Source organism: Apteryx rowi, unplaced genomic scaffold (assembly GCF_003343035.1).
Source record: "Apteryx rowi isolate R43461 unplaced genomic scaffold, aptRow1 scaffold_59, whole genome shotgun sequence".
Lineage (NCBI taxonomy): Eukaryota > Metazoa > Chordata > Aves > Apterygiformes > Apterygidae > Apteryx > Apteryx rowi.
In genome coordinates this window covers 1,468,241-1,491,820 of record NW_020450860.1, presented here as the reverse complement: position 1 = coordinate 1,491,820, position 23,580 = coordinate 1,468,241, and the positions used below count along the sequence as shown (strand labels likewise).

Here is a 23,580-nt window from a genome sequence, read left to right as displayed (position 1 = left end):
TCTTTTATTCTCCATATGCCAAGTGCAATGTTTCTAAATATAGAACTTCCAGAACTGATTATGAAATCCAGAACGAAGTTAAGAACCCCTGTTATCAAAGTGAACAAGATGGAAATTTTGAAATACAATGGCTTGAACTCACTGCTATTATAATATGCAATAAAGGAAAATTAATTACACTATAAAAGTAATTTCAGGTTAGACAAAAAAACTCAAAGAATATCTTACTGTGATGTGCGGTTTCACAAATCACAAAAAATAAATACAACTTATGACTCTCCTGGCAGAGTTAATATTTCACAGATTCTAAATTTCACCTAATATTTCTCATTTCACTCCAGCTATAAAATATTCAAAAGCAGAAGTCAAATACTGAAACCCCTGCATTCATTTTTACAGCAACTGTACTTACCTGTGAAAAGGAAAAAAATCAAGACCATGATCAATGTATAACCGAAGTATAAAATGGTGCTAGCAGTGCCTGTTATCTGGAGTTTAGAGAAGAAGTAATGAACTGCATAGATAAAGAGATAAACAGCTGTAAAGCTGCTTGTTAAGAATGATCTCCACCACCAGTGATAATCCTGAAAGAAATAATAAGCCATTCAGTAAAAGACCCATATAGAATATAGAAGGTAAATCATGTTTTGCCTCCCTCCCCGCAGCAGYATCAAAACAGTAACATAAAACAAAGAACAGGAAATTAAAAAACAAAACACCCAAAGTCAACTTGGAAGAACTTCCCCCTTTCACATTCATGATTTACTATCACCATATCAAATAATAGCATCAAACAAAGTCTGAAGTTTTGCACAAAACAAGTCTGTGTAGCAGTTTCCTTACTCAGGCTACTTATGAATATATACAGTACCACCACAGGGCTAACGCTGATGTCTAATTACCTTTAGAAACTCCTGCACTATAACAAGGGGCAGACTGAGAGTTTATACAGTTGGCTGTAGTACTAGTGGGAAAAACTACAAGAACTTTTTAAAGTAAAAGGCATGTTTCAGAAAAGTAGCTAGTGCAAAGCATGTTGAGGGTATAAACAACTGATGTATAGATACTGACAAAATAACCAATTTACGGTGTCCAGCATATCACAGAAGTTCTTGTGACTACCTCCACTGCTTTTATCCCTAACATCTTCCAGCTAAAAGTGGTATTTTTGTCAAAACTATACTTTTTACCTCTGCACACAGATGGAAGTAGCACAGCAAAACTGTAGCTTCAGAACAGGTAATTAGAAGAATTATAAAAACTAGGAACAGGAAACCAAACATGTAGTACATCTGATGAGACCTAAAATAAAAAACAACAGTGTTACAAGCTAAGCTAATAATAAAAATAAAAAAAAAAAGAAAAAGAAGAAGAAAAAGGAGAGAAGGTGGAGCAGCTTTGTTTATACCACTCCTGGCAGATTCCAAAAAATTTTTGTTCTTGTCTGCATTTACTCCGTAAATATGCATCCACAGAGCAATGCTAAAAGTCCTCAACTGTACTTCCCAGGAAATTAGCTTCTATAAGGCTTTCACGGAGAACAGCTGTGGACAGTTTCCACCAGAGATGCTTCTATCATTTCAAGCCTTATTGTGGAAAGGACCTTAAGTTTTCCTGACTCTTGCATCACCTATACTCCTTCCCTAGTTACAACACGTGCTTCCTTCCTACTACAGCAGGTAAGTTTTCCAGGTGTCTTTGCAGCACCTCACTACATCCAGCCAGGTGTTTCTCCATTCCCACTCTATCCACAGGTCAAGTCTTACTCCAATCCAAAGGTTAACCAAACACTCACAAAAATAAATAAATACACACACTTCCCTTGAATTTATTTTTAATTTGGTTGCTCTCAGATGACAGAAGTAACCAAATCAACTTTACTGACTGATGAAGGTGACAATTACTGCAATGTAAGACTTGCCAGAAGGAGAATAAGTTGCACATTCCCTCCTTGCTAGCCTTCTGTAGGAGAAGTAATGAGAAATAGTTCAGGAATTCAATACTTTCAACTACAAAAGTGCATAGTGTACCTCTTTGTCAGCTGATTATGTTTTCCAGCATGGTTATATTACACAGTTACTACTTTACTTTGAGGACTAATACAAAAAGGCTAACAAATATATAATGTATTTGCATTTAAAAATTTATTCAGAAAATTGTTCTGTAAGCAATCTCAACATAGACAGAACACACCTGGTCAAAAGAACTGGCATGTTAAACAAAATATTACACATTTCATATATACATTGTGAAAGTTATGAAAGATTGCATTCTTTTAATTTTGAAAGCACATGCTTTCTTGCTTGACTAGGTTTTAGCAAGATTCAGGAGTGGTGTGGGTGTTTTGGGATTTTGTTTTGTTGTTTGTATTCCACAACATAGAATCCCAAAACCTTGACCTGATTTTAACAGCTGAAGCAGCTAGATCATATTAGTTTCATAAAACATAATATAGTTCCATAACAGATTAGGTTCCACCTAAGCACAACATTATGGAACCATGTTTGTGCTGTTCAGAGCCTGAAAGATAAAACAAGGCAACAGCACTAATTTCACACTTCACAGTTGTCAATAAGAAAAACAAGATTTATATTTTCTAAGCATAGGAATAAATATACAGATTTTGGAGATATCACAAAAGTCTGCAAGAAGATCAAAAATTTTAAGAGTTGGTTTATATCTCATATTCATTGTTTTGGGATGTCCAAGCTCGCTGTGTGTTTACTATCAAACCAGCCTAATTAGAACGAAAAAGTGATACTCACCAAATGCTATTCAGAATGAAAAAAAGCTGAATAAAAATACAGCCAAAGGGCAAGATGCCACCCATTACGATGCCAGGCAATGGCTTTGTGAAAAAGGACTGTTCCGGAATCTGGCGAGGAATCTGGTTTGTACGAACTGGATGTTCAATAGGCTTTGAAAGAAATTAATATGATTAAAAGAGAAATTATTTCATCGTAAATTACTTTTCCCAAATATTAGTACCTAAAGACTTAATAAGCCTAACTCTCCCATTATTCTCATCCATAAACCATCACAAGGAAAAAAAATATCAAGCCAAAACACTGCAAACCTGTTATCAGTCATTAGGAAAAAATGTATTTTAGACACTCCAACTGTTGGTCATTAAGCAACATGAAGGAAAAGTCTATTCCATCCTTACTGATTTTTTTTTTCTTAATTGTCTGGCTTTACCTCAAACTACTGAAGTACAAATAAAGCAAGCAAGACCTGCAAGACAACTACTGAATTCTTATTCTGAATGAATGGTCAGAAAAAGGTTTAGTATGACGTTATGAAACTATACTCAGTCTCAGTTCAAAATCAGGAGAAATCGAAACATCATTTTACAATCATAGGGCCATAGATATTAACCACACCAGTTCTTGTAGGCTTAGGGATTCAATGTCTCAGCTGCAGAGAAGTGTATTTCAAAATTGTATTCAAAGAGCCCTACCTTCTCTTTGAAGCCAAAATATGCACCAACAAATGTTAACGGGACTGAAATTCCAAACCACATGGCTAGGATAGCAACCAAAGTGCCAAAAGGGATGGCAGCTGAGGATCCTTTCACCCACAGAATAAGATTCATAACGAAGAAGTCAGCAAAGACAATCCTGAAAAGAGACCAGAAAAGAGATTGGAATATTCAGAAAAGAATAAGAGCTAGTATTAAAAACGTGAATCCGTAAAGAGTCTGTATTGGAAAAACATAGCTTCTTGCTCTCCTTCATTCTCTAATAGTCCTAGATATTTTAGCAATAATTCACCAGGTGAAGGTCTCGTAACGCGGTTAGCATAGAAATGCTTGCTAAACCCAATGACTCTAATTCAAGTATCTATGGTAAAGCCACTATTTAAATAAAGACCAAACCAAAAAAGTAACAGAAAAAATTTTCTAAAAATTTTTATAAAAAGTGTGTTAAAAAAAAACTCGTCTGAATCACCTTTCCTATTATTGCCAGTCATTTAATTCCTTCATATAGTTGCTTTCTAATCAGAACATTCTTGTGAYAGCAAGATCTAGTATTAGCAGTCCACAAGTCAGTCTCGCAATAAGCATATACCATGCTATGGTTTGTGTCATAGCAGCATGGCACCAGAGGGATGGATTAAAGAGGGCTCTTCCCTACAACAAGAATTTTCATATTAACATCTCATGTATTTTTCCACAGTCAAACAGTCCATGCCTTTGGAAAACGTAAATAAAGACTGCATCAGTTTCAGCAGGAACCGATTCAGTCGGTGTGTAAGCCTGTAAGAGCTTGGTGAAGCCGAACCTAAGCTATTTTCAGGACAGTATTTACTGGCTTCAGTCAGCAGGAAGCTTTCCACTTCTTCAAAACGTACGAGAGGCACAAGCTACTTGGCAATTCTTAGTCTCTCAAGAGTAGTCTTTTAAACCTGAATACTTCTCTTCTCTAATAATGTGCATGCGCCCTTCAAATGAATCCCCACTCAGCTCCGCTCATCATTCGAACATGTAAAGCTCTCTTCTAAAAGTTATTCAAGATATACATATTTATCTAAAAACCAGAAGATTTATCAGACAGTTACAGCCTGTCTCCAGCCCAATTTTTCCCTCCCCAGTTAAGTGCACCTCCTTGGTTTTCTAAACATTCTGGGAAATACTAGAAAACAGCTCCAAGAAATACAATGAAGATTTCAAACATCCCATTCTGAAAGCAAAGCAAACTGTACTGCAAGGGAGCCTCACACAGAAACCTGCTTGAATTTCCATTATTCATGGCTTCGGAGATGCAACAGAAAAGAGCCAGTCTCAGGAAAGGCCTCTACCCAACCTCACCATTCCCTGGATTTTGTTAAAAAAAGTGTTCCTGAGGCAGAATTTACACTGCCCTTAAGGCAACACACATACTCCATTGTATTTAATTATAAATAAATAAATAAATAAATAAATAAAGGCAGGGCCTTTTCTCCTAGGAAGGGCCTCTTCTCCTTCTCATGTAAGCATCTTGTTTGATGAAAAATAAATGTCAACTCAATTTTAAAATTCTTGCTAATCTTTATAATCTGCCCATGCTTGTAATACAGATCCCAATTACCCCCTCCAAATTTAGGGGAAAACATTCCAAATATGAACTCCCAGTCTACTGAGACTATTACTGCCTTTGGTTGTTTATGATATTATGCAAATTCACTGAACTAGCGTTGTGTAATCAAGACATCTGTACCTATTTTACCATCCCCAGTCATTTTATTCCCTCTGAGAAACTAAATTTATTTGGGAGCTTAAATGATCAGCACAATATTTCTTCCACAGATAAGTATTTTCTTCCTTCTCAAGAAATTATCTAAATGACAGCAGGGAGACTGAAGCACATGTTGTTTAGAAATAAGATTTCCAAACAGAAATATAACACTCGTTTTTTATCAAATACATTACCTTTCATTTGATCAAGTTCTACTTTACTCAAAAGTAGGTCATGTTTTATTCATTCTATTTTGGGGCAGAAATACCTTAAAAAATGACTTATAATCTTTTCCTCAACCTTTGCCAAAGACATATGTCAAGGGATAACTTCACATACCCAAGGCTGCAACCAAGAAATATGGAAGGCTTGCAGAAGAAATGAGCTTCTTTCCCCCTTTCTATACTGACCTCATTCGCATGAAAGGTCATGAGAGCTATGAGAAAATGAAAGGTAGGAGAGCTATCAACCCTTCCCAAGCACAGCAACRTTGGCTGTAAACACTACAATAAACATTATATCAATCTCAGAAACAAGACACTGCCTACATTTATATAAAGTTATGACCAGCTTAAGAGAATCTCTGCATTATTCTCACCTGGAAGCATACTAAACTTCTCCAAATTATTACCTGTTTTGGATTAAGAACTATTACCTGTTAAAAACAGAGCTATATTGCTGAAGACAGGCCTTCCTAAGCAACATTTTGCAACAGGTCACTAACAAGAATTCCAAGATCACCAAAAGCAGCACATTACATTCAGAAGTTATTTTGGTGCCTATAACTTACAGGATAGGGTAAGATGTTCCATGCAGCTCACCATCTTTATACTCTGGCTTTGCCATTGAAGTAGGCCTCATAAGCCAGAAGTTTTTAGCTCTGTGAGATAAATATTATAGGAAACCAGAARAAAGTGTATGGAGGTGCCCCAAAACTGGACCCAGAGCGCTGAAATGACCAGGCTGCTGTGGTCTACTTCATTTGTCCTTCAAACACACAGTGAAAACCACACTTCCAGAGAGCAGCTGTCTGCATTAGAGGACCACTTTAAGTTACCTTTAACACAATTTCAACAAAAAATATGTACATTTTAGAACATTCATATCTCAAGGCATAAAAGAACCCAGATTTCCAAGGTTTCTAAAGGGGATTTTCATATTCATTTACAAGCCATACAGAGCCCCCACATTACATTTTGTAAGCAACAACCTTTCATCACCTTTAAGGATGTTTTTCAGTATAGCAGCATATAGCCATTTCCTTCTTCTTCTTTTTTTTTTTTTTTAAATGATGCCTCCCTTATTCTTTTCAGTAAGTTAGGTACGAGAAAACCCTGATGCTATAACTAAGGTAACAGAGGTTCTGCCTACAGGGTTGTCAACATTAGCTTCAATGCAGGTAAAGAGATACCCATGCTGTTTTAAAATTGTTAGCTTAGCATCAACAGACACAGAACAGAGTGTAGCACTAACTAAATTATCTTGCTGAGAAACAGTAGCTGCAGTTTAGATATCCCCATTAAACTCATATCTCTCACATTAGTCTCCAGGCTGAACTCTAGGTATGTTGTGACCAACTTTGAGAATAGGACATCTCTGTTTACAGAAAAGCACTACAGACATGCTAAAGTTACCACAAAACTACATACTACCTAATGAACTGACTCTTCCTGTTAATAGTTAAGGCAGGATTATCTGGAGCAGACTCAGTGCTGTGGTACCAAATTAAAATTACCCCATCGTTATATCTAATGTTCTAGCACACTGGTTTTCAAAGGCTCTGATGCTACCTTGCAAGAGAAAGACGCATCATTCTTCCCACCCCCACAGCTGATTATAAAATAAACAGGATGCTTAGAAGCTATGTTCTAGAGTATTAGGTTCAAATTCCTCAAAATCTAGTTTCTTTTATATTCAAAAGACAGGCTACGCGTGAAAGGAACAGCAGTTAGGAGAGCAATAAAGAAAATAACCCCACAAACAAGTACCATTGTAACAATTCAATCTTCCCCCCTCCCTCCTACCTCAGATTAATTCATACTGAAGAATAAAGGAAAAAAGAGGGGAAACAATACTAACCCAGGGCAAAGCAGAGCTGTAAGCAAAACATTTGTCTTCCACTTCTCACCTCTAAATGCTGAGGGAAAAAGTAAAAACAATTTCAAGTTGAGCACTTTTTCCAACTGTTTTTCAGTAAGACAGCAAGGAGCAGATTTGCTATTTGAGATATCAGCTCCAGTCTGTGGCTTATATTAAGCCCAGCAATTCTGAATTTAACCTGCTGTGTCATATTAAACAAATGTGTATACTTACTCTTGTACATTCTAGCAGACACATAACCAGCTGGAGTTCCCAGTAAGACCCACAACACAACTGCACAGGTCATCAAAGCACCACGGTTGGCAGGAGAAAGAAAACCAAGGCAAGCTAGAACTAAAGATACAAAAAGATTTAGTCATTTATCAACCCRTGTCAAATTATCCTGTAACAAATACTGCTGTACAGGTTTATCACTTTCACTGGCAGATATTCAAATGAAGACGATATGCATAAGCTCTCATATCTCCCATCACATGAGCACACCCCTAACCTCAATGCCTAATTCATAAGAAAGGACTACATTATTTCCACCTCATCTTTTAAGGTGAAAATTTCTTGTAGCTAAAAAACTGAGAAACAAAACCCCACACAGGGCTGAACAATGAACCTGAACCAAACTTCCTGATGAAAAATCTGCTTTTGAGATCCTACGGTGCTCCTGTAAACATACACGGTCACAACTCATACACATTACGTAACAAAAGTTTATTACGTGGCATAAAGGACATCCAAGAAAAGTAGGTCTGGAGAAGCCCAAAACTTTGACAAATCTAAGGTTTTTTGGGTTTTTTTAGGGTAGAAATCAGCGTGAAGATAAAAGATTTTAAAGGGTATGAATTTTGGAATTTGCTTGAAATTCCAAAAAAGGCTCTCAGCCACTATGATGGACAACACTTATCCTCAATAACGTGCTATCCTGAAAATAAACCTATTAAAAGAAGGTTGTCTGAGTGTGAATTAATTGTAGAGGCCAAACCAGAGAGATTCTTGGAAAAAGTTTGTCAATGAGCTCTAGGGGGAAGTTTCCTTTTCACAAAAAGAATTTGTCTTCCAATTCCTTTTTATACCACTCTGGTGGCACCAGGAAACCATTGCAGTTAGAAGTTACAAAGAGCTGCGATCTATAACAAAAGACAAGTCTACCAAGAAACAGAAGGTTAGGTTTATATTAATCATAGAGCATCACATAGTAAACAGAAAAAAGGAGAGGCTCTGTGATAGCACTGAAAGATGATACTGGCTAGAAAAAGAAAAAAAAAAATAAGTGCATTTTGAAAAAAATCTTCCTTTGTACATATCATATCAACATACTTCCCAATTTTATTGTACAGTAAGAAAAGGAATGGTGATATTAAGAGACAACATATAACAAAACACTGATTTGTGGCAGGTTACGATATCACATACGTATCCAGCTACTCATGGCAAGCTCGCTACCTTATCTCAGCGTTGCATCAGTATGATTTCATTGGCATGCATTCTAGCTCTTATTTCTGCATGGCTGCAGGCTGTTGTGTTAAATGTATTAGACAGAAAGTGTTCTGAAAACATTAAAGCTTTGATTAGATGTCTTTGAACTTGTATTATTGGATCCTGGGATAGTTTACAGCATGACAAAAACTTTGATTTTTTTTTTTTTTTTTAAGAGAGGCTTTTAACAGAGAAGCTTCGTTTCTACAGTCATAAAGAACCYGAATTATTCCATATACCACAACATTCTAAACATTACCACTTACAACAGCATTACTGAAACTAGATTATTGTTATGAAATAGCATTAACATTTTCCTTTATTACAGGAAGAACTTCACTTCCAAAAGAAGGCTTCTTCTATCATTTCTTGCATAATGCTGCATCTTTCTTACACTATTACTCTATAAACAGATCACCTTAATAAGATAAAGTTACTTACATAAAGTAATAAATGTCATAATGAAAATTTGCGTTCCTTGACCCAAAAAGACAGACAGYAACATTCCCTTCCTTGGAGGTCTAAACACATCTCCGTGAACCAGCTTCCAGCCAAATTCCTCTTGGGCATCTTCCTGTATAAAATCAACAGTGTCATTAGCAAAGATACATAATGCTGTAGTGAATTAATACAAGCAAGACGTGAAATACATATTAAAAGTTTGATTAACTTTCAGTTTAGTTCCAAAGACGGACTAATTACACTGATTCATCACTCATTGATTTTACAACCCCCTAATGGTTCACTGAAAGAAAAAGGCAGGATTTATCATGAAAATCTTCATCTTTTAAAGCAAGCAAGAAAAAAAACCCAACAATGTAATTAGCCAAGACCATGCAACATAATTCTAAATTTAAACTAAAACAAAGCATTCCACTTAATTTAACTTGGATTATAGCATTTCAATCTAGTTCAAACATTTATCTTTTTTTGCTTCCATTAGAAAACATATCAGTCTCAATGACAACACTGAGAAAGAACGAAGCAGTCTGTTCCCTCCACGCCAGAAGAAGGTCTGCTCCCTACAAATCACTRAGCAATCCTTGCCCCACTGCAGAGTGGTGAACGGATGGAGTGGGGGGAGCCTTGGTCCAGCAGCACTAAGGAACCGCTGCTGAAGAATAAAGCTTTTCCGTGAACTTGCTCAAAACAAAACACCTCCCCCCAACAAGAACAACAAAAAACAACAAATATCACACTTTTCCTCACACAGTTAAAGGCTGCAGGTTTCACTCAGCCCCAGACTATTGCATAGAGGTCACTGGACTGTTTAACATTAGAATTACAACACACAAGAAATGGGGCAAAAAGGAAGACAGACCAAACCAGCAAATGGTACAGCATAGCTTAACTTGTGACAGATTCTCTGACTTCTTTGGTTTTATCTTATATCTTTATCTTCCCCATGTTGGTACCTTTGCTTGTGCTTTGTTGACAAGAAATCACTCTCAGAAGTTTGATATGTACCAATACAAGAAAGTTAAATTTGTCCCCTAAACATGAGATAACACTTCGATAAAAACTACACCTCCAAAAGAATTGGTACCAGGGATCTAGGTATGAGGAGACTACACTAATTCCAACGTACACGTGCTTTTCCAGGAAAGAGAGACTTTGTTTTGTTAAGAAGCATTTAAAAAAACAAACCAACTCCCCCCAACTTTCCTATAAGACACCAATTAGTTCAACTTCAGAAGATGAAAAGAGTTGTTGAGTTAGGATAGTAGAAAGGCTGTCCAGAGAGTCGTAAGTGAAGAAAAAAAGAATTCAGAAGGTTACCATCTGAAATAAATTCTTATCTGTTTACAAAACGGTAGGCGCTAAGCAAAAAGAAACGCTTAGCAGTTTAGTTCCTGACAGAACGAGGTAAATGTACAAATATGGAATGGATCAACCAGTGAAGAAGTTGGAATTAGATCTCCTATCAGCTACTAACCTGGCAAACAAAACTACCCAAAACCCACCTATGGTTTTAACACAAACTTTAAAATGTACAACTACATAGTAAGTATCTTGGTTAAACAAAAAATGAGAGAATCAAGCTGGACAGAGTGAGACTCYTGCTTTATATTCCATGGTCCCATGGGCCAGAGTGCTCTTCTCAAGACTGAATCTTTGATAAACCCTTCCATTACAAGTTCATCAGCTAAGAGTCAAGAGTATTTTCCAGATTTTTTAGAGAATTAGGCAGTATTTTATATTGTTAACCTTTAGAATTTAAAGATGGGGATAAGAATTGTATAACTAATCCAAGTAAGAAGCTTCAATTTACAGTTACAAAAATATTTTAGGAAAATCTAAGATACTTTTCTTGCCTAATATCCTAAAAATCACTGCTGTTAAAAAATTATAAACAAATTCTCAAACCTCCAATTTCATATTATTCGTATGATTAAAGCATATTTTGTAACAGGAGCAGATAATAGTTTTTTGGGTTTTTTTTTAAACATCATTTTCTCTTCAATATTCATTGCAGGTCTCATTACCAGCTAGGCAAATAAAGAATGCCATTTAATAAACATGAATATAGAGACAGTCCAACACACACTTTTGAAAAGGTACCCGTAACAAGACAGAAGTTTTGCTAACACATTTTTAAAGGATGCAAATTTTGGTAGGGGTACCAGGGCCAATGCATTGTTTATAATGGAAGTCTTGTATCTACGTTTACCRGACATGTAATACCAACTGCCTAGCAATTATTGCACACCTGCACCTCATCTTATCCATCAATTTAGACTAGCTCTCAAAATATTTTATTAAAGACTTAAGCCCCCTACACTCGAAGTCRTAATCAGAGATCTAAAAAGTGTTTTAGTTGTCATTGTTGTTAAGAAATTAAAAWGCATTCTCTTAATTCAGAAATCTTCTCTTAGTCATAAAAATCTTAAATGTAATCTTATAATCTCTCAACACTTCATTAATGTATTTCTCACTAAGATTACGTTATTCTAAAAGCCAGCTGGTATTAACTGAACTTTAAACATGCATAAGACCACATTCATGCATGATGCTCATGCATCTATTTGTTTTCAACTTTCCCTAAGTGTGAGATAGTAATTTGTTTCAATGTAGCTTCCTCAACCCAGGTCTTCTTTCACACAACTATTTCACAGCTTTGTAAATCAAAATCCTTTAACTACAGTAGATCTTAAAAGTCTCTAACGACTGGCAAGAAACTAGAAAGAAGTGTGTGAGGGTTTTGGGTTTTTTTTGAAAGTCACACCTATCCCCACTGTTACCCATAAAAACTAATCAAGCTTCTATAAGTCATGGTATTTATTACATTAAGAATGACCAACTAATAAAGACAACACAGTATAAGAGAGTGAACATAATTTAATTGAGAGATCAAAGAGGAGCTTCACAAAAATGATCAGTTAAAGGATGTGGAAAAATTCTTCTACTTTAATTACTGTCTGGATTTGCATTAATATAGGATATTTAATATCAAAAAACCCCATAAGAATGAAAGTATTTTCAGATGTTTTAGTTTCAATATGAAACATTTTCGTGCATTTTAAAGTATTTCTTTAACTAGATAGACAGGAACACCAGTAGAAATTCAAACCTCTGTAGTATTTGACATTATTTCTCATCTTTGGCTTGCAGATRCTACTTTTACCAATTAGAAAGAGTCAATTTTTACTCAGTCTTTTACTCACGGTCTACTGGTCAAGTTTTTTTTTACTGAGAGTTAATTATATTCTCTTGCACCAAGGCAGCAAGTCACTGTAGGGACTTGTTCCCTTTCCATTTTTAAGGAGCACGTATTTCAAAAGAACTAGCMACAAGTTCAGCCACAGGGCAACAAGCTTCAGTCACTATGTAAAGACAGACAGGCCACCCTCAGTTCAATGCAGGCACTACCAAAAGAATTGTATTTAAAAAATTCATTTACATACACATTGCATAAAAATTACACATTGGAAAAATGACAACAACTGAGCTTCTTAACACAAGTTCATTAAGATGTGGGAAATATCTGTCTGTAGTAGTTTTAAGCCTGGTCCCTTATGGGAAGGGGAGAAGACATAATTATCAATAAAAATAYTTATGCTCTTCACAAGGTTGGTAGTTTAGACTTTAAAATGCATTTTTAGGGACAAATATATGTCAAAGGAGTAGCAAAGTTTTTATTTCTAAGCTGTAGACATCTCTGCAACGGTTGCAGTGCAGCTTCCATGCTAAGGCCACATAACCTGASTTCAAAATAGCACTGCACTGACAGAAAAATCTTGCGTGTAATCCCAGGTCGTCATAAATGACACCCTGGCTGCTGAGATCAGTGTCATACTACCAGCCACCCATCCAGACAGACTCCATAATGCAGCCAAGAGAGTCAGGAGCAATTATCACATCTTGATGGTGAACCACTACCAGAACTCTTTCCCTCAAATTTCAAATGCCTGTGGTCTATCTTGGCTGTTGTTATACCGTGCAAATATTAAAAAAATGTTTTTCCTTGTTTGAGACCTTGGAACAAAGGCATTTGCATTTTAAATATGAGTTTGTTCACTATCAAGAAGTTTTTGCRAATCATCCACACACTTCATAAACCTGAAGTCTGTCCTTCTGTATTACAAGATCAAAACTGATGCTAAAGAACTGTCACATGTACAAATACATYATTGCCATTAGAAAAGATGAAATAGTAGTAAAGCTACTTTTAACTCACAAATCTTTTCACATGTATCAAATTTTTAAGAGTTATATATTTCTTTATATCATATTCAAAACTAATTGATAGATATTATTACTGCTAGAAAATGTGCTCATATAAAAGCTGTAAGTCTTACTCACAGAAGAGTCGATCTGGTTGTATCTTGCAATATCTTTATGAAGAGTCCTCAGAATTATCATAGCCACCATCCCGGATAAGAAGAGAACAATTACGAGGGAATTCATTATACTGTGGATAAAGAAAAAGTCAAACTTTCAATCCATTTTTTCAGATCTCAGGATAGGCACTCCTACTCATACCACATGTACAGCTCCAGGCTGAGGAATAGCCTTAGATACTCAGATTTCATGTAAGCCATTCCATTAGACCTTTTAGCACACACCTTCACAATTTGTTAGAGATAGACAAGTGAAAAGAACAGTATTTTATGATGTACTGTTTATTYTCAAGACAGTTACATTTGCATGTCYTYATTTTCCATGTCAAGCACGACTAGGTTGCATCCTCTGTTTATGATAGATTTTAAAATGCTCTCTTAAACACTAGCTTCCAGAACAATCCTGGTGTGAATGCAGTAATACACAATATAGAGCACAACTGGAAATGAAAGCTGAGACARTCAAAGCTTGCAAACTCTGAGAAAAACAGTGCCATTAAATTAAATGGGTCTGAGCACATGAGTCTGGGCTGTATACCATGAAGCAGTGATAACAATGGAAAAAGTGTTCTGCTGTTGGTTTACAACATCACAAAGATGCATTATGAAAAAAGCGAGGATGTTCAGTACATAAGAGGAGGACAAAAGTTTCATAAGAAGAGAGGACACAAAGGCAAGATTTAAAAAAAAAAAAAAGACATGGGGCTGGAGGCAGAGAGGAACAGGAAACAACAACAACAACAAAAAGAAACAGGCAAAAGGCACAAATAGTTCCTAGACGTGAATTTGGCCTCTGAATGTCAGTTACACATAAAGATAGATGCTTGCTGAGAATCTCTTGGAAACTAACCCCATACCACAGCCATGCTCTTCTGTTTCTTCACCACTGTAGTTACAATTTATCAAAAAACGCACTCTGGTAACTTTCCTCCTTATATAGCTCAAAAGTAATTTTCCCAATGAGAAAGCTAAGGTTCTCAAAGCAGACATTGTCAAGTAGATTTTATACCTATGAATCAATCAAATCTACACGGTGTCATTTAGTATTTTGTGGATATATATTTAATCAGATTACCCTTTTCMAACACTTTATATTGCTAAATGTTATAATTTCTACATAACAAATTATAAACTTACCATTTGTGTGGTACAGAGGGAAATAAGTGAGAGCTTTTGATATATATCTTTTACTCTTAAAAGAAACCCTTCTTTTTACTGTAAGCAGCCACTGAGTACAAAACAGCCAGTKTACATATGTAACTCTCACTCGGCAGCTGGAGAAAGCCAGACAGTAACAATAAGAACACTGAAAAGCAGCAACATCTCAAAAGTTCTACAGAATAGAGATGATAAAGTAAAACCATGGAGGTTGCTTTCCTTTTGGATACTAATGGTACATTCCTTTGGTGAAATGCAATACTACAGTTGCTCCCAAGAGAACTAAGACTGATAAAAGTTATTCCACATATGGAAACAAGAAAGTTTACTGGCCTGGAAACTAACAGACTTTGTTTTACCACAGCAGAAGTTACATATCCCTAGAAGCACAGATAAGAAATCTTTATGCTCCCTTGCAAAAGTTAGTCATTTAATAAATGCAAGTCTTACCTAAACCACTGGATATTGGTATGTGGCATGGACTCCAAAATGTAGTCCCATCTGGAAGCCCATTTAATATTATTCTTTTCCTATAAAGAAAATAAATATCAATGAATAAAAACAAGTACARGTTTGTTGCAGTCTCTGAGAGGGAATAAACACATAAGATCTCTTCCACAAACCTTCCATTCAACATTATGCCTAAGCTTGGTATCAACCCTGGATGTTAAACTTCCCTCTTGCATTAAATCTTTTTTAGTTCTTGACCCTCTCAAAAAATATCTCAAGTTTGCTGAAGTCTCCTATCCATGCCTTCTACTCTGTGACTTCTGGGGCTTYGCTAAGCCTCATCTCTCCATGATGTGGTATGCAGGTGCCTGAAGCTCCCAAAYGCAGGCTGAAAAACAACCATGCCATCACTGCAAGATACTCCCAACATACCAYAGTCAACTTTCAACTTCAGCTTTGTTAAACACACTTTATGAATACATTCTAGTTTCCCTTGGAATTTGTCTCTCTCATCTTCTTTAATGTATTTAGCGCAGAGTTCCTTGCCCTTTACCATGATGGCATCTGATACAGACTTATTTTGCACTATGACTCCTGGCAGACAACTTGATTTGTCTTAAATCCTTCACAGGAATATCTAGAAATCTAGAAATCATTCAGCAATTTTCACCTTCAAAAGAAGCTTTCATCCTCTCATATCTCCTTCTCCAAACGTTTCACATGAGGGCTGTACAATGATTCTTTCTGACCCTCAAACCTTGTCCTCCACCAGCTTGTTTCATGGACTTTATGTTCACTGTCCTGCCATCAAATCTCCTGACTGGAATGAAGTTCAGCAGAACTTCTTAATTTATTCACCAGATGTTAGTTAATCCTGCAAATTTGGACTATGTTGTCTATTGCCTAGAATTTTAAAGTTARAATTAGTGTTCTGGAACAAAAAACACGTTTCACTGAAGAAGTGCACCAACACAGGYAAGAGGCTGAAATTGCCACAAATTACTCATTGAAGTTACCAGCCCAATGTGATCAGTAGTTCACAGCTAGTCGGGACAAGTTTTCAGAAGTGTGGCTCTACAGTTTGTTATTTGAATATCACATTGCTCACATGCTTACATTTTTGTACACTTCTCTATTAAACACGAGAGGCACAACTATTTATATTTTTGCACACACTCAGGGCTGAATACCTTGCCTGCTACAATGAATTAAAATGGCCATCATAGCTTTCTCATCAAAAGTCAGCTGCCATATTAGAAAGGACCATAAATCAGTTATTCCTTTTACTGGTTTATGCATTCAAGCTTGCTGAAATTAAGGTTTTCCTCTTTTTCCTTTAAAAATATTTTTCACTGGTAATTACTCCCCTTATAAGTTATTCTGAAACTACTGATAAAAAGTAAAACACRTCAGGTATTCTTTCATTCCAAATCAAGGCTTAAGGGTAACAGAGAAAGTAAGTCAATTTTGCAATATATAGTGATTAAGATGTACACAGTGCCATCTGCTGGAAGTCCTGAACCAACAGCAATTAAAACTTACCTGCTCTACTACAAAGAAAGAGGCAGCAGATAGTACAAATGCGTAACACATTTTGTGAATAACTGGACAAAGTTCACATTGCAATTCTGAATTGCAATATATCATCAAGATTTAAACATTAGTATTAATAGACAGGAGGCTCATTCATGTAGTAAAATTAGAGAGCCTAAGGAGGATTGGATGTCTCAAGGGAAAAGTAACAGGATATAGAGCCTTGCACCTCAAGGTCACTGGTTCAAATCAAATTCAATTTGGTAGAATGAAAGCTGTTACCGTATGACAGCTGCTTGGCTGCCTATGCAAAATAAGCTGGTGGTCTCAGGCCAGACCCTAGAAGATGGGTGTCTTACGTCACAAGAACAACAGTGCTTTTAGGACAGACTAGAACRGAGGCACCAAGGTTTGAAGTAGCACAAACCAAATTATTCTCACCCCACAGGAGGCTGACTTTCCAGGCTGGGGTAAAGACCCAGCTGCAAGTAAGCTTGATTTCCTCCTTCCTAGAGTTATAACAGGCTAAATGAAGCATGGTACTCTAAACAAACAGCTATCTATTCAAAAAGCTAGTGAATGAAATAAAAGCTCTTCAGAATGAGATAAAAACAGCAACTCCCCTAGAAAAACAGCTTTATAATATGTTTACTCTAAATTAGTATCTGGAGACGCTTTTGTCTTTAATATTATATAAATATTTCTTCTTCATCATGAGACTCACAGCTCCCTAGCTGAACTCTGAAAATGTAGAACGTACCTCAAGGAAGGCAACTCTTTCAGTTATTTAATCTACTAAACTTTGAATTAGTAATAAAACAGAGCAAAACTGAAGGCTACATTTCTTTTATTGGTTTTCTTATGCCAAAAAAGAGCTGGTTCTCAACAAGACAGTTAAGACAGCAGTTGCAGGAAAAGTTTGAGAATATCATTAGACCCACAGAATCCTGAAAGATGATGACAATAATGGAGAACCATACTGTTCAATTTTCTAAATCAGGGATGTAGTTTAAAAGGGGAAAAAAGATGCATGCTTTCCTGCCTGAAACTGGATGTGGGGGGGAGAAGTCCTCTTTATTTATACATTTCAAGTGTCACAAACTTCTACTACYGGAAATGTAATGGTTTGGGGAAAAACAAACAAAACAAGAAAACTGTTTTACAAGACAGTCTTCAAGCAATTTAGACTGCMTTAATCCAGTTATGACTATTACCAAATCATCCAGTTGTTTAGATCTCATTCTCTTGGGGAATTACACATTGTATAACAGATTCAAGATACTTACTTCAAATGTCACAGAGTAAGTGTAGATCAAATTCAGTTTATTGTTGAATTCTCCAGGAATCTCCATAGGTGGACCTTCACAACTCAAGTTGTTCTCATCTGTATGTTTGTAGCTAAGAAAAAAACAAATTAAATAWGATTTGCATATGTGTACACACACACACTTCAGAATTTCTGTAACAGTCCTTGAGCCACACCAGAACTGAATGTTAGCTCTCATCAGCACTCGTGGTGAGAGCTAAAAATTCCACAGGAGGAGTCCTAGGGACCTGCAGCCTTGGATCACTCTCCTAGACTCAGTTAATAAATGCCCAGAAATCTGAGCAGGTGAGAATATGATAGATAAAACTGTTTGCTAAGCATGCGAGACAGAGGTAACAGACCTCAAAGGTCATGGGATGTGGTTTCGCCCTACTCACTTTTCTGCCAKGATCAGAGGGAAGTCCTAAGCTAATATGTTGCTGTGTTAACTGGATTACGAAGTTTGTAAATCCTTAACTGGTAAGATAGTAAGCTTTAACACAGATTACCCCTTCTCTGCCACCATATCTCCCTCCATATCTCTAACAAGATTGCGTTATTGGGGAGAGGCTTAATCTCAGCGTGTCTGTCAATAAGGAAGACAAGGAATTTCTTATGGAGCTCCAAAAGGTTCTCACCTTCCCTCAAGAGTCACGGGGGAAGGGTGTTTTTCATTTTGGTGGATTTCAGGGCATATCATTTTATTATTTTTATTACACTAGGGCAACAGAAATGACTGAGAACCTTTCAGTTTTCCCTTAATATACAAGCAGTCTAATTTCCACCCTCTTCAGACTCGTGTACTCTGAAAAAAAAAATAGTAATTCAGAGCAGCATTATAAAGTCCATACAAGCAAATCCTTTTTTGCAGTACCTTAGAAATACTGCAGCTGTAAAAGCATAAAAAGAAAAAAAAAAAAATCAAAGAAACCTTAAAGTTTTCGTGAATTCACTCCTATGAATCGCCTGTAACAACAGAAAATAGCTTCCTTCTCATACCCTTTTGTCAAGGTGCGCTTACCCAATCTAGCTAAATAATTCTACCTTATATGTTAATAACTAGGCCAAGCCACAAGACAATAAAAATTTCCATGAAAGAGCTAAGGTGTTCCAAACACAAATACTCCCATCAGGAGAGCTTCAAAGCTGCACAGCAAAACAGCAAGTCAGAAAAGGACAAAAATTAAGGTTTTATGCGCAACCTAATTGTGCCCCCTTGTGGTCTGCATTACTGGTGAACAAGCAACCTATCACCATTATTTTTCAGCCATTCAGTATGCAATTGATAAAGGGTTAGAATGGGAAAGGTTGGTAGAATCTTCTTGCCACCATCTAGGAGCAAGTGAAAAGGGCAGGAACAAACTTATATAAGAAGCTTAATTCACTGAAAACACACCACATCATTGCAACTGAAARAACAAGGCACTATACCCAAGTCATGTAGTACCATACAGCATGTCTATGTGATTTGATTAATTGTTGTCATGTAATTCAAGAGCGTAATCTCTACAGATACGGGGGAAGAGTTTAGGTTAGGAAAAAAGCAACCTACTTTGAAATTGTATAAATGAACTGCAGTTTTTAAATACAAGTAAGTACAAACTCTGCATGAACAGTCTGACAGGGAATGCAACTTTGCTTTTCAAATATTCCTCAGTCAAGGAACTGTTCTTTGTAAATACAAGCCCAGTTGTGAACCTGTATACTGAAAGCTTTACCACAGTTAAGAACAACCAGCTCCTCAGAAAATCAAGAGCCACATTACACCAAGCATCATTTCTAAGTTTGTAACTACTGTTAGGACTCCCTTCTACTAGTACCTGCTGTTATAATATGCAGTTACCTTTGTGGTCTCAGTCGTGCCATCACCAGTCTTGCACCAGGCCAGTTTTCATCCTTTCCACTATGGTACATGATTGTTATGTCAACATGGTTGAAGAGGTAGAAAGTGTTCTTCTTGTTAAACTCTGACTACAAAATACCAAGAGATTGAAAAAACTTCTCCAGTAAGAGAGAGCACAATGTGGTCAAGAACAAAATGAGACTTGTCCCGTGAAGGAGCAGGAAAGAAGGGGAAAAATACTTCAACGTTCACATAAATGTTATTAAATAAAACATACTCACATAAGTAACAGTCAAAATTGTTAAAATATCACATCTGTGTTACTAGTAAGATTTAAAAGCATCTGACACCATTTTTGTAAAGTTACGACAAAAAGCTGCCAAAGCAGATTCAAAGATCCATTATTCAAGGTACAAGGAAATCAGATTCAYAGTTGCTCCCCCCTGACATACACACTTCATGGTAGACACTCCAACTAGCAAAGTTTACAAACCAGGGTCTGCTTCAAGAAAATACTCTTCACCTTCAATAGCTATTCTGCTTCGTCATCTCTATTCTCCCAGGAGATGGAATTATGAAGAACTATATAAAGCTCACGTTTCTCCTCCACGCTATCATTGTTAAATTATTTGACTATAACTTTAATCTGAATTAAGGGACTAGGATGACAGATTGCTAATTGAGTTTCCAAGTAAAAAAATTCCTTTTGAATTGTGAATATTATCCTAAACAGTCTTTAAAACATTCAGATTAGCTGTTTTCAAACTGCCATATAACCTTCCTGTCCTGCCCTCCACCAAAATATTACAGTCTTGCACTAAAATTATCTGAATTTCATTATAACCCTGTCTTCAGAGGCCTGTTCTCTGTAATATCACAGTTGAGGAGGTAGCACAATTCATAGACTGCATAAAAGTGAGGATGTACTACAGTCCTACATCTGTACAGTAACAACCCTCTCCCCCCACTTTTTTATAGGGATAATTATCTCTGCTGGCATATATATTTGGGTATCCTTCTAGAAGAGGATGACCTCCTCTGACTCCAGCACAGAGATGAGACAGTCATATCCAGAGTGATACATTCTTTCTTGCCCATGTAACAATTGTTCCTCTAGAGCTATGTCATGTAACATTCTCATTTCACCTACAGACAAAAATTGATTCTGGATACGACAGCTACTCTGGCAGAGCATCCACATGACCACTAACACACATTATTTGCATAGCTCTTCACAGATATACAGTACAAGCTTTCTGAGCACTCACTAGAAAATTCAATCATTGCTATGTATGAAGACCCCCACAAAAAACTAATCTTTCCATTTCAGCTGTTGACTTTGCTGAAACCATTTCCCATGTACTAGCTAGCTTCCATCACAACATACCAGTATCAGTTTAACCTACAAACAACTTTCCCCCTAGCCCTACAATATAACATCACATACAATGTACTATAGTTGAACACCTAACTAAAACAGGTTATTCAACCCACAGTCCATTTTCAACAGCATTCTTTCTAGGGAACCTGAGAAGTAACCAAGCAGGGAGCAGATCGTAGGCAGACTTGCTGTGCATGCATAGCAGTTGATCTGCACATGCATGACAAACACAGAACTTCCGAGAAGCATCAGACCTACTGAATACAAATAAATCAACTGCACTGCGTATGAGCAGTAAGTCACGTGGCAGAGCCAACAGCTCTTTCTCTCACTGAGGAGATGAGCACAGTCCCTCATCCTGGGAGAAGTAAAACTGAGCAGCTCTATTATATGAAACAGCACTAGTTCACCAAGCAACTCCAGGGATGACTGACACACCTCAAATTGTTGTCAATATAATTCTTTCCCCGTCACAGCTGCATCTGATATTTTCCAGACACCTGGGAAAATCCAGAGGAATTTGGCTTGTAATCTGTGCTACACAGCTTTTGCAACTATAATGCAGTGCTCGTTTCTAGATGTTCACTGGAAAGTTTCTCTCTCAAAGCAATAAAAGAAGGTCTTGCCCACAGATATATCTTAGTTGTACGGACAGAGAATGAGTAAATACAARGATGGATACACATGAAACTTATTTCAGAACAAAAACTCAAGTCTTCAAAACATTCAGATGCCATCAATAGAGTTGTTTATAGCTTCAACTACATTGGTCAAAAACTCTATATGAATAAATTTTTATGGTGTATCAGTGAGAAACTGTATAGAAAAGAAGCATTTGGTTTTGTCACTGTCCACATTCTGATGTTTACAGAGATATCTGTTCTTTTTCAGGAAAATAAAACTTAACAATAAAACTCTAAATGAAATTACATCTACTATACTAAAACTTCCATCACTTACATTTATAACGCAGGCATCTTTAACTCTACCATCTGGAGTAACAAAGCATCCTATTGGAAAGCCTGGATTGCAGTATTTTTGTCCATCTTCTACATCATAGCACCACGTTACAGGCATGTTATCAATAATCCTGGACAGAAAACATAAAAGAACAGGTCCTCAGAAAAAGATCTACCTTATTTCATACTGACATTTAATACTCACGTAATGCACATAGTTTTCATTAGTGCCCACAAGATGCACGGTAGAGGACAACCATCAGATAGAAGAAAGAAAGTCACCACTTAGAAAATAACTACCATGATGTAAACAGCTGAACAGCAGAAAAAAAGTCCAGGCACAGATCTTAACTTACCAGTGGTGTTGATAATTCAACTGCATTCCTTTCTTCAAAAAAGCCAGTTTATTTTTGTCAACATTGTTTTCTGGGTCATATGATCTTGTACAAACTTTCTTGCATGTTTCTGGCTTATTAAAAGTGAACTGTTACAAAAGCCAACAAAAAAGTAATTTAAACTTTGCTTCAATAATATCTTTTTTTGACTTATTTTTAATGTAAAGCTTATGTTGTTTTCAGAAACTTCACTTCCTTGCTATAAAAATTCTGAATCCAGGATTTCCTATACAACTTTAAGTTAAATTTCAAGAATTCTGTATATCCAGCATCAGCATTCCCCTTTCACATCACTACAGATCTCTACAACAGGCCAGATAAATTATATTCAGATAAACCCTGAAGATCAAAATTTGAGAATTAGTAGAAAATGTATTGCTTTTTTCTTCATTTTATTTTGATAATTTCATCATCTGCTACACCAGGCTTTTAACAATACTCTTTCTGAATGTTCCATGTTAATTTTTAGCTGCTTTTCCCCATGATGACTAAGTTATTAGATAATGCAGCCAAAACGCAACATGTTGCACAACATCTGTGCTTCAAGTGCAGACACTTCCTAACACAAAGGTGTTCACGTATGTGTATCAAACTTGCATTCTAAAACATGGTTAAAGCTTAGCTGTTAGTAAGCTAACATAAAACATGACTGAAAACTCTGACATAGTCAAGGCCTAAGCAGTAACAATAACAAAGCATTTTTAATTACTGTAGTGTGTAGCCATTTCAAGGAAGTAACTGTTATAAAGCTTGAGAGTCTGTTCAATGGGTATCTAACCCAAATGATTCATCATGCTACATACTTAAAAGCACCTTGTGGCCCACAGACTTAAAACTACATTAGCTCAAAAAGTCAAGGAAGCAGAGACTTCTAGGAGCAGTCTACACATGGGAAGAGGCATCACCTCCTTAACAGTCCTATGAAAAG

The 23,580-nt window shown here is 36.5% G+C and overlaps 1 protein-coding gene across 1 annotated transcript in view; it reads right to left on the bottom strand.

Moving 5' to 3' along the window:
* LOC112974078 (transmembrane 9 superfamily member 2-like) overlaps positions 1 to 23,580 on the bottom strand; it is a 34,282-nt gene that overhangs the window by 7,827 nt on the left and 2,875 nt on the right. The window contains exons 4-16 of the mRNA XM_026082666.1: positions 22,614 to 22,741; positions 22,259 to 22,388; positions 19,918 to 20,045; positions 18,055 to 18,166; positions 15,236 to 15,315; positions 13,590 to 13,698; positions 9,228 to 9,360; positions 7,530 to 7,649; positions 7,296 to 7,353; positions 3,461 to 3,620; positions 2,766 to 2,917; positions 1,191 to 1,302; positions 413 to 584 (exon numbers count right to left, since the gene is read on the bottom strand). Of these exons, the coding sequence (XP_025938451.1) occupies positions 413 to 584; positions 1,191 to 1,302; positions 2,766 to 2,917; positions 3,461 to 3,620; positions 7,296 to 7,353; positions 7,530 to 7,649; positions 9,228 to 9,360; positions 13,590 to 13,698; positions 15,236 to 15,315; positions 18,055 to 18,166; positions 19,918 to 20,045; positions 22,259 to 22,388; positions 22,614 to 22,741 (1,594 nt within the window). The remainder of the gene's footprint in view (positions 1 to 412; positions 585 to 1,190; positions 1,303 to 2,765; positions 2,918 to 3,460; positions 3,621 to 7,295; positions 7,354 to 7,529; positions 7,650 to 9,227; positions 9,361 to 13,589; positions 13,699 to 15,235; positions 15,316 to 18,054; positions 18,167 to 19,917; positions 20,046 to 22,258; positions 22,389 to 22,613; positions 22,742 to 23,580) is intronic.